This window comes from Acromyrmex echinatior, chromosome 1 (assembly GCF_024713525.1).
Source record: "Acromyrmex echinatior isolate Ae372 chromosome 1, ASM2471352v2, whole genome shotgun sequence".
Classification (NCBI taxonomy): Eukaryota; Metazoa; Arthropoda; class Insecta; order Hymenoptera; family Formicidae; genus Acromyrmex; species Acromyrmex echinatior.
This window is the reverse complement of record NC_141852.1, coordinates 7945895-7956880: the sequence shown is the minus strand read 5'-3', so window position 1 is coordinate 7956880 and position 10986 is coordinate 7945895. Positions and strand designations below refer to the sequence as shown.

The 10986-nt window shown below is 36.3% G+C and overlaps 1 protein-coding gene and 1 long non-coding RNA gene across 5 annotated transcripts; one reads left to right on the top strand and one right to left on the bottom strand.

Annotated features, from left to right (window-relative positions):
- Positions 1 to 635: 635 nt before the first annotated feature.
- On the top strand, positions 636 to 7016 carry Nup133 (nuclear pore complex protein Nup133). Of its 2 annotated transcripts, XM_011070935.2 has the most exons (5): positions 636 to 1158; positions 1299 to 1396; positions 1488 to 1827; positions 3486 to 6321; positions 6816 to 7016. In XM_011070935.2, the coding sequence occupies exons 2-5, from the start codon at positions 1302 to 1304 to the stop codon at positions 6947 to 6949; spliced, it is 3405 nt and encodes a 1134-aa protein (XP_011069237.2). In that variant the 5' UTR covers positions 636 to 1158; positions 1299 to 1301; the 3' UTR covers positions 6950 to 7016. The 2 variants fall into 2 exon arrangements, with proteins under 2 accessions (XP_011069237.2, XP_087269158.1); XM_087413032.1 differs by lacking the exon at positions 636 to 1158 and having other exon boundaries at positions 1174 to 1396.
- LOC147910919 (uncharacterized) lies at positions 2197 to 7684 on the bottom strand. 3 transcript variants are annotated; one of them, XR_015547445.1, is made up of 3 exons: positions 7156 to 7684; positions 2979 to 3028; positions 2197 to 2652 (listed from the first exon to the last, which is right to left on the bottom strand). It is a non-coding gene; the product is annotated as an uncharacterized LOC147910919 (long non-coding RNA). The 3 variants fall into 3 exon arrangements; XR_015547424.1 differs by lacking the exon at positions 7156 to 7684 and adding an exon at positions 3511 to 3650; XR_015547408.1 differs by lacking the exon at positions 7156 to 7684 and adding an exon at positions 3474 to 3607.
- Positions 7685 to 10986: the final 3302 nt, after the last annotated feature.

Genomic DNA, 10986 nt, shown 5'->3' with positions numbered 1-10986 from the left:
GTGTATTCCATGGACATCTCCATACTCTTAATTAATTCATTCTAACGCTAATAATAATATGACCGTTATCGAATATTAACAAAAGGTGACGCGCGCACATCCTTTAGTGTGACTTGAATCGGCAGCCAAATCCTTCCAAGGAGCAATAGAAACCTAGACGCACATCTCTGTATTTGGGAACATCGCAGAGTATCCATCCGAGGTATCTCAAGGTAATGAAATCTCTACACCTCGCTAATCAAAACTCGCCATAAATAAATCATAGAGCATGTGTCCTATCCTTCGCGCACTTTTATCGATGCTCGATTTTTATCCTCTGATCCGTATATCGCGGCCATTGTGCGTCCGCCTTGTTCCATCAACATAAAGAGAGCGGAATAATTAAATGCATCAAACGTTACACCGCGTTATCGCCTTTCGAAAAGAAGAATTATTACGAGATTCTGCGTCATTACATCCTTTGGCTACTCCGAACGGCTCAAGACCTGTAACGCATGCTTGATATTACGCTTCGCGCGGTTACAATCTGTTCCGAGTGCCCCAGAGTATTAGAAAGATTTCTCGTATTTCTCTATTCCTGGGAGCGACAGAAGAGCAACCGTGGAACGAGTCTAAATCCACTATAATCGTCATATTCAACGTCCGCGTCTAACCAATCAGTAGAGGACATTCTCGGCCGCTTTCTCCTCCAGCGCGCGAAATCGCGAGTTCTGTATCTCACCTATAGTCTCAGGTTAAATCGTGAATTGGCCGGACCCTGAGACATGACACATATGATATTATCATATTATTCATATTTAAATGTGATTTGTTAATTTTTTCTTTGTCCGAAATCTCAGACCGATTTTTAGCATCGTGGACATCGGGCTTTACATCATGGCTGTCATCGCAGCCTAACATGGTGGAAGTTATATACCTTCTCCAGGCAGCCAATACAGTGACAAGATTTTAAATCCAGCAGGAAAACAAGCCGTGTGTGTTGCCGGCTTAATTTATGTCACTTAATTTAAGATTTGTTTTTTGTGGCTGAACTAGTGTACACTTTTGGAACTTAAAGTGAGATAAATATACGTTTGAATATATTTGTTTAAAGCAAGAAACAGAGTTCAAGAATGCAGGGATAGAAAACAGACCACATGTTTCAAAACTATGAAATAAGTAATGTAAATTAGTTTAAATCGAATATAGTGAGAGAAATTTGCATGTTTTATAAAAGCATAAGATTCTATCGTATATTTAATAAAGGATTAAGTTATAGCTTGAAATAGAAATATTGATTTAAGAAAATTTGATTTAAGAAAATGGATCGTACGAATATGACAAGTCCGTTGGGAAAAACAGTAGCCTCTCCTAGAAAACGATTGTCGATCATTCAATCGCTAAAGAAAAATAGCTCGTAAGTTTCTTTGCATATGATATTACAATCATGCACTTAAGGAAGCTTCTTTATGTCACATTTATACAATAGTGTTTTATTTCATCTTTAGCACAACTAGTGTAGCTGGACGTACAAATCAATCTATACAAGTAATATGCAGGACACAAAATCATGTAGTGGAAAATTTTGGTTCTCCATTGCCAGTATTAGTTACAGAGGCACTGACATTTGTAGATCGGAATACAGCTGTTAGTGTTAATATATCTGAGGATGGTTGGGCCTGGCTTGTTTATGGCCGTAAATTACTTGTATGGCAATGTAAAGCTAATATTCATGATTCCAAACAGAGAAGAGCCTTTAAAAGCCAATGTCGTGAATTGTTGCTGCCTCAAAGCGATCTAGCTCATAAAGCAGACTGTATAGCAGTCTGGGTGCTGCCTGGTCATCAGGTAATGAAAGATCAAACTATTCTAATTTTATTTATAATGTATTCATGCATTATCAACATAGATAGTAGATTGTTTCAGTATATTATACCAATTATGTCAATTTTTTATGTTAATATTTAATTATACCAATATATAATTACTATATACCAATTATGTTATTTTTTTATGTCAATTATGTTTTTTTTTTTAAAGGTTTTAACTTTTTTAAATCCTGTATATATTGCATATCAGACATAATAATAAAAAATACAAAAAAATGTTGTGTTCCATTGGTACCTCTAGCATCATCTTAAACTTAATAAATCTTTTATAATTCTTTATATTAATATTTGTATTTTTTAAGATATGCTTTAAGAATTCAGATTGTAATTTAGGAACATAGAGTAAAAAAAAATCTTTATTAAACATTGTTTTTAAACATTAATGACGTTATTAACAGCGAATTCTAAATATTCACTGCAAATACTAAAACTTTATAGTTTATGCGAGAGGGTAACCACTCTTAAATTCTGGTGTACAACTTGTTAGAAGTCCGTTAATTTGTTCGAAGTTCAATGAAGTCTGGCAAAGTCCGTCGAAGTCCGATGAAGTAAAGCATGAATTCCTGGAAGTTCAATAAAATTCAGCAAAGTCCATCGAAGTATGGAAAATCCCGGTGAAGTTCGTGACAGTCCGTGAAATCCAGTAAAGTCCGATGAAGTCTTGAAGTCCCAAAGCCCAGGTGTACACCTATTTTCTGAGCGGTTATCCTCTTGAATTTACATTGCACATATGTACTAATATGTACTAGATTTTCAATATTGGCAATGACTATGGCAATGCAACCTAAAATACAAAACATTTTTCAATATTTAAATTTCTATTATAAAATATTTTTAAGCAAAAATTTTTATTATAAAGTATTTCTAGTCAATTATATAAAAATAATGCAATTTATTTAATAGTTACATAGTAATAAGGAATTAAAGTAACGATAAAAATAACAGCTGAATTCGAAACTGTTATTGTGATAAAAGAAAGACGCTATCATTTATATAAAAGATTTGATAGCAACAACTTAAAGTTAATCGCCAAGTTAAATCCACAGTAAATTAAATAAAGAATATATAATCCGTGATATCTTTAATTTTTATACAATGAAATCTAAATACCTTTGTATTCTTGAAGGATCTTTCTTTCCATTCCAAGTAGCTTTAATTTTCTTTAAAAGAAATTATTACATTATAATCCATTCAAAGATATTTTCTCTTCTAATCAAAGTAGTAATAGTAATAATAGTAGTAGTAGTAGTAATAGTAGTTATTTAATTCTTCAAAATGTTATATTACGAAATTGAGTTATCTCAATTCAAGTGTTACCACAAAGAGATAATAGCAAAAATGAAAAAATTTAATTTAAATAGAAAAATCTTTTAGATAAAAATACTTAGCATTGCTGAATCGAGAAAAAGTATAAAAATGAAAATAATAATTAATGAAAATAAAAAATAACGAAAGTTAATTATTTAAAAGCAATAATAAATTTAATCTGAATATTACATTGAATAAAAATAAAGTTTGCTGTTTATTTATTTTTTATAACGTATATCTTGAAAATCGTAAAGCATTACTTCTCAATTCTTTTATACATATGTATATGAAATTTACGTTTGTTCATAGGTTCCTAGTTGCATGGCAGTCTCACCAGAAGGAGTGGTACGTTTCTGGGCAAGTGTGGCACATGAAGGATCTTCTGTAGAGACAAGTGCTGAGCTTGCAGGACAAGAAGTCGATTGTCTTATACATGTTCCAGGCCATGGGTGTATTCTAGCCACTACCACATGTACAGTGGCGCTCTTACAGCCGCAATTCAACAATGGAAAGAACAATATTACATGCCAAGTGCTTCGAACAAGTCAAGGATGGCTTGGTGGTATAGGTCGCAAAATGACCTCCCTCATTTTTGGAGCGATACCACAGTCGCCTATTACAGAAACGAAATTGGTAAAAGTTACGTGCACATTACTGAACGAGAGAGGATCAAGAGTTCTCATTCTTGCCGGATCTTCTTTGCAATATTGGTTCTTTTCTCATAATGAACAGGAGAAAATGGAATTTGACGAAGACATCACTGATATCGTTCAGCAGGCATTCCAAAGAAAAATTTGGGAATCAAGCCCTCAAAACATGAGCACATGGTTCGTTGATATGCAAACGTGTGAAGAAGGAATAGTCCTTTTAATGGCAGCCCATTGCGCTGATATTTCTATACAAATTCATTTTGCACTCGGCCTATTACCTTTAGTCGGCACCACACTAGCCAACTCATTTAAATGGTTTATACCAGTGAAAATCGATCCGATATTTTATCACAATGATATAGAGTCGAGACTAGTTTCTTATCATTTTATATTGTGCGGTTGGGAAGCAATTATATACAATCGGCATAATGTACTCGTGGTTAACACCGCGTCTGAGGTCGAGCAAGATAAGATCGATCTGGTGAGAGGCAGCGAGGACGGTATACTCGGCGGTGCCATATGTTCAGCGACTCCGGTATTGTTCACAAAAAGTATCGGTCTTGTGTCCATTGTACCGGTGGACTTTGCAGTGCAAGATTTCAACACCGGATACACAGACACTACCATGAGTATGGATTACACCTATAAAGTAAATCAAACGGCCCAAAACTTTTCCACTCTTATAAGTAACGATGAGTTGCAAGATATGTACTGCAGTTCTGATACAGTCACACAATTACGTGCCGCCTTTCTCCTCAGTCTTCGACAGAATAAGGCACAATGTAATGAGATTCTCTCCCAACTGTTTCCTCTGCAGGAGGATCCGGTAATGGACATCGATGCTACTCTTGACACGCTCATTTTAAAGGTCGCGAAGGATCTAATCGACGATTATCCAGCTAATGATCCGAGATGGGCTCACCATAGAGATCTGTCAATAACGATGAACGCGGTCACTTCTATGCAAATACCACATCAGCTGGAGGGTAAGCAAAAAGCGTTAGATCTCTTTATAATGTTCTTGAAAGAGCACAACTTATGGAATAGGTTTTGTGCGGTTACGTGTAGGGGTACTATTATGTCCACATCCCATGTGCTCGGTGAATACGCAGAGAAAATAGTAGCGGCAGTGACATTATACAGCCTACAAAATAGATATGCAGAGATTATAGACGCTGTTGTGAACCAAACGTTGAATGAGAAAGAAGCGTATGTGTCTGATGAGCTGACAGTGTGCGATGTATTCTATCGTGAGGTAAGCACAGTGCATCTATTCCTACCAATATTGGTAGAGAAGGCGTATGAAGTTACGCAGTCTGAAAGACCTTTGCAACAAGTTGGACAATACATCATGCAAGTCAATACTATTTTATTGACTGTATTATACGAGGTAGTAAAGTATCGTCAGTACAATGCTGAACGCTTTGTCCCTGCCAAGTTTTCCAACGAAATAACAGAATATCTCCCTTGGACGGCTGCGCCGGGTAAGGATGGCTTGAGAAGCTGTCTTAATACAATACAGAGTATCACCATCAAACACGGTATAACAGGAACCGGCGACTCCACTGTGAGGAACGAACTGTATGAGCAATTGGTTAGTCTGATTGATTTAATATTGGATGGAAGAAAATGTCATTTAGAGAGCATTCGTGGCACAGAAAAATTCGAGGTTCTTCTAAAGCAATATGAGACAGAGCGCGCTAATTTGATACAACCGCTGATAAAAGAAGAACAATATGATAATGCTGCAATGCTTGCTGAGAAATATTGTGACTTTCCTTCGCTCGTACAGATTTGCGAATTAACCGACAATAAGAATCGACTAGATGGATACATCGAAAAATTTGCGGTTCAAGATTTCGCTGGCTTCTTATTCTCTTGGTATGTGAAAGACGGACGTCAGGGTCAACTGGTTGAGAGATGCAGACGCGGGGCTACTGCAGAGCTAACAGAAAAGCTGTCAGAGCATCCTACTCTGTCCTGGGTGCAAGCTGCGTTGACTGACGAGCTGCGATTTGCTGCCAACACGCTTCATACCTTGGCGGTTCAAGAATCCGAACTAGTCACTCGTAAAAAGTCGATGCTATCGTTGGCCAAATTGGCTCTACTCGCATCAGACGAATCTGAAGATAAAGTAGTGGACTGCGTGAAAACAATTGACAACGAATTAATGCTCATAGCTTACCAGGAAGATCTGCCGACACAAGTACTCACAACATATGGCTATGATATTAAGAAGCTGCGGGTGCTCACACCACGAGAATTAATTATGCTGTACACCTCGAATGACAACGTTATCGCCAATGAGTACGATTTCAAGAAGGCCTTCGATTTGCTTGACTATGTAGAACATGAAGAGGATAAATCATCGCTGAGATTACAAATATGGGCGCGCGCAGCTCGGCGAAATCAGTGGGACAACGTGGAAAAGAATCCTGAGCAACAAGTTCAGGAGACGCTACTTTTCAAGTTAATGGATCTTACGTACTTTATGGGTAAGTATATTCAAAGAAACATTAAGAAGTAAAGCGTCGTCTACAATGAGCAGTAGCAGTAGTGATAATGCTGTAAGACACGTCAGGGGTAAGCTGATTTTTCGGTATAATAGGAGTCAGAGTAAATTCGTACGCAACAAGAGAGTAGAATGTAGGAAATGGATTTCAGTCACTTACGAATTTATTTTACGCCATATTATATTGGAAAATCAGCTTACTCCTGATGTGTCTTACTACTACTGCTACTGTCCATTGTAGACATTTAAGGGAGCGTTTATATTGGCTGTAATCATATGCCGTAATCTGTAAAAATTGACCAATCATCTTCCCATTGTTCCCTTTTTTATCGGATGAGAGAGGAATACTTGATTGTGATTGATCAACTCTTACAGATTACGGCATGCGGCGTGCGGTTACGGCTAATATAAACGCTCCCCAATTCATTGAAAGAATGAGATTTTTAATTTAAATTAATGCATTTTTACTATTTTTAGGTGGAAAAGTAGATGAATTTTTGCCACACATTGATATGCTTCTGAAGGAACCAGAGCTTGGGGAACTTGCTACTTCCAGTAACTTTCAGTTTCTTATAAAATTAATATATGAATATGCTTATCGAAGTTATTAATGCATTTATATTGATGTATAAAATATTCACGAGTATAGTTGCGATTATATTTTTGTACAAAAGGAAAGATTTATGAGAGATTTATATAATAACAATTTTTTTTTTTTTTTGACATTTTTGAAGCTTTCACGAGTATTTTCTTCAGAGGTGCTAAAAGGTTTGCAGCAAACCTTTTGGCACGTCTGAAAAAAATAAGAAGTACTCACATGACCTTTTTGTCGGTGAAACGACCAATTTGAGCAGCTCATGAAAATGCACCTTTAAGTTCAGGTTTATGACTACATTTAACATTAGCCTAGTTTAAAGGAGTATACACTGCTAATAGTGAAAATCTACAGTATATGTAACGTGAACTATAGATTTCAGTACTGGACCTATCACGGAACAAGGAAATCAATTCTGTTTCTTCAATTCTGAAACAAGGTGAAAATTACAAAAGCGAGCAAATGTATTGTATTAGATGTTGACCAACGAAATTATCAGTATTCTAGTAATTTGCTCACTTTGTAATTTTCATCTCGTTTCAAAATACAAAATCGATCCCCTGATAATTTCATTGGCTAACACTTAGTAAATTTGCTCACTTATAATTTTCACTTTGTTTTTGAAAATACAGAGGATTGACCTCCTTGAAACGAGGTGAAAATTACAAAAGTGAGCGAATTTACTAGAATACTGATAATTTCATTGGTTAATACCTAGTAAGTTTGCTCGTTTGTAATTTTTACCTTGTTTGAAGATACAGAATCGATCCCAAGATCGGAATGGATTCCGATCGGAATTATTCAATTATTTCCTAGATCTCTATTGTGTTTTCTAAGGAAAACGGAATAATTCCGATCGGAATTCATTCTGACATGTTCCATAATAGGTACCCTGGGCCCCCTATTCTTGAAAAGTATCGCGTACGCAAAACTAGGGAAATGCTATAGTAATGCATACTATAGTACAATATTTGCTTAATTTTTCGTATGCTACACTTTTTTCAAAAATAGGGGTCCAGCTTTTTCATCATATAAAATATTTGCGCAACGATACCGACAACTGTCGGTAAGCATGTAAATAGTTACAGAATATAGGCATAGTACAATATAAATACATACAGTATAGACACTGAACTTTTTATGTGGTCCCCAATTTTTAATGTGCATGCGTCGATTTCCAACCAGGAATGTGGCTTCTTTCAGCAAGTTGAAATTACACGTTAGATTAGATTAGGTGGATCTCCTTATAAAATATAATTAACCCTTTCGCCTATAATATCGTGTGAGACTCGTGGTAAGGAAATCGGGCCAAACATGAATAACACAAGAACCGTAGTATGTACAAAGCTTAATTTTGTTTTAATTTGAAAGAGAAAAGTATGGCAAAGGGTAAAAAAAATAAAATTAAGTTTTACTAAAAAATTAAATCAAATTAAATCAAGCGCTATATTGTATAGATTGTTACATTTGTATACGATAAAATATTCTCGTAATAAAGTATGTGCGTGCATGTACGTATATTATTAAATTATAACTTTACATTTAATTACAATTTTCATACAATATATTATTTTTTATACATAATTAATCAATTACAATTTTCATGTAGTATTTAATCAATTATTATTTTTAATTTACTTATTACTGTTTAATATTATTATTAATGTGAATATTATTTTTATTTAATGAGTTCGTTAACATTATATTATTATATAATTCTGATTTAAAAATATACTCGCTTAATTAAACAATTTTCATGACACGACTGAATTATGTCTTTTTTTAGAAAAATCATTCTGTAGCTTTGTAAAAACTTAAATTTATAAGCGTCTTTCCAACCTACGACATGGCAGTGAGTCATGTGAATGACACCTGGAATCAACTACATCAAAGATGCCGACGCTGAGTGTCCATATTGTATGTACTTATACTATGATATAGACCTTGGCAGTGCATATCGGAACACGGCTTATATTAGAGTCCTAGATTTATCAGAGAAGTGTGGTTGACTTATTGTGAAAGTATTAAAAAGTATTAGAAGAAGTATTAAAAATGGCGTCGTTTGTAAGACGGACTATGAAATCCACCAAATCCATTAAGCAGCCATTTTTAATACACAAATCAGTTCATGATTAGTTACTAAGTTATGTGATTGCAATGACCAATCAAACACTTAACACTAGTCGCGATTCGGGAGTGATTCACTGTAACAATTGCCCACCGCCAGTCACCGTGACTTCTGCCTAGAAAATTTTTTTTATTTTTTTCGAGTGCTGTGATTAGATTGCTGTGAGTGCTGTGATTAGATTGCTTGTGCGTAATTGGATTGTGAGCAAGCCTCTCTCCAGCTTCTCTTATAAATCTAGGGACAGTATTTATTGTATATGGCTCCTGCACACAAAATGCGGTAATGCTTACCGCACGGCGGCCAATAATTCTATGTTATGTGATCTGTTCTGTTTCTTGCACTAGACTGTTCTAGAACTCTTTTTCTCGCTTTAAACAAATATCAAATCATGGATGTATGAATATCTGAGCGTCGATTCTGTATCTTCAAATAAGGTGAAAATTATAAAAGTATGCAAATTTACTAGGTGTTGACCAATGAAATTATCAATATTTTAGTAAATTCGTTCTGTGCGAGAGCGCACCGCGCGAAAGATTCGAGTGAGAAAAAGGCACACGGTTGATATGATAAGCGACAGTAAAGAGAACTTCGTTTCTTTGTAATTTAACAAAAGAATTTTCTTTAATATGCACAGTCACAAAGTCAAAAAATATAATTAATTAAATATTAGATTAACAGAATATTAAATGCGGTCACCTTTTCCAATACAATTTGGAATCACGGTGATGAAAATTCTCGGCGATTTTCTCGGCACTTCTCGAAAGATTCGTTTTATAGCGATTTCACTAAGCGGTTAGCACGGCGATTTTACGAAGCGAGATTATAACTCTAAGAACTCTAAGAACTTTTTCGAAGTAAGAAGGAAGACGGCGAGATCGAAGCATTTATTGCTTTTGGCCTGAGCTTTCTTTTTTGGGAAAAATCCAATAAAAATTTGCCACAATCGTAATTATTACGTGGCATTAGGTGTACAAAATTGATTGGCGCTTTGGATTCTTTTCTAGCGACGTTCAACGTAACAGTGATGCGCGACAGAAAATCCGTGCGTGGGATTGGTGACAGCGCGTGACGTATTCGTCGGAGCGCGGCGCTCGCGTGCGCGAATTGAATCGTTCTAGAACTTTCGATTGTCCGTTGCCGGTAACGACAACTTGTTTGCGTGTAACGAATTGTTTTTAAAAAGAACAAAGAACGACGAATTCGATGATTTTAACGAGGATTAAGATCATGCTCGAGATGAAATCACGAGCTCAATTTATGCATGCGTTCAATGACAATTAATGTCGGTCGACTGAAAGAATTCTTGCTTTTCTTTCGAATTACCGATCTCAAACACGTTCACTTTTGTAATTTTTTCCTTGTTTCAAGATACAGAATTCTTTGGACGGAACGTAAAGCTTATGGGCCAGGGGACTGAGATCCGTACGGCGGGAGGAGGTCAGTCATCTTGTCTGGCGATATTTTAGCGCTTTATTTGAAAATCGATATACAGGGTCCATTATAAAAGTAATGCGCATTTTCTGGGAAAAATATATTTATTGATCGTAGCGGTACAAATGCTAAAAATTCTTCAAAATACTCTCCCCCTGAATCAATACACTTGCGGAGACGTGTCTGCCACGTTTGGAAGGCACGCTGAAACTCTTCGACGGGAATGTCTCTTAGGAACGTAACATGCTTTTGGATGTTTTCCACGGACTCCCAATGCTTTCCTTTCAGCTCTCTCTTCAGACGGGGAAACAAAAAAAAGTCGCACGGAGCCAAGTCGGGACTGTAAGGAAGCTGGGGGGACCACCGGGGTGTTGCTCCGGGCCAGGTAGTTGGCAACGATGAAGGCCGTGTGGCTGGGGGCATTGTCATGGTGGAGCTTGATCGCGTCTTTGATGTCAGCCCTCACGTGCGCGACCCGACGTTTCAATCTCTTG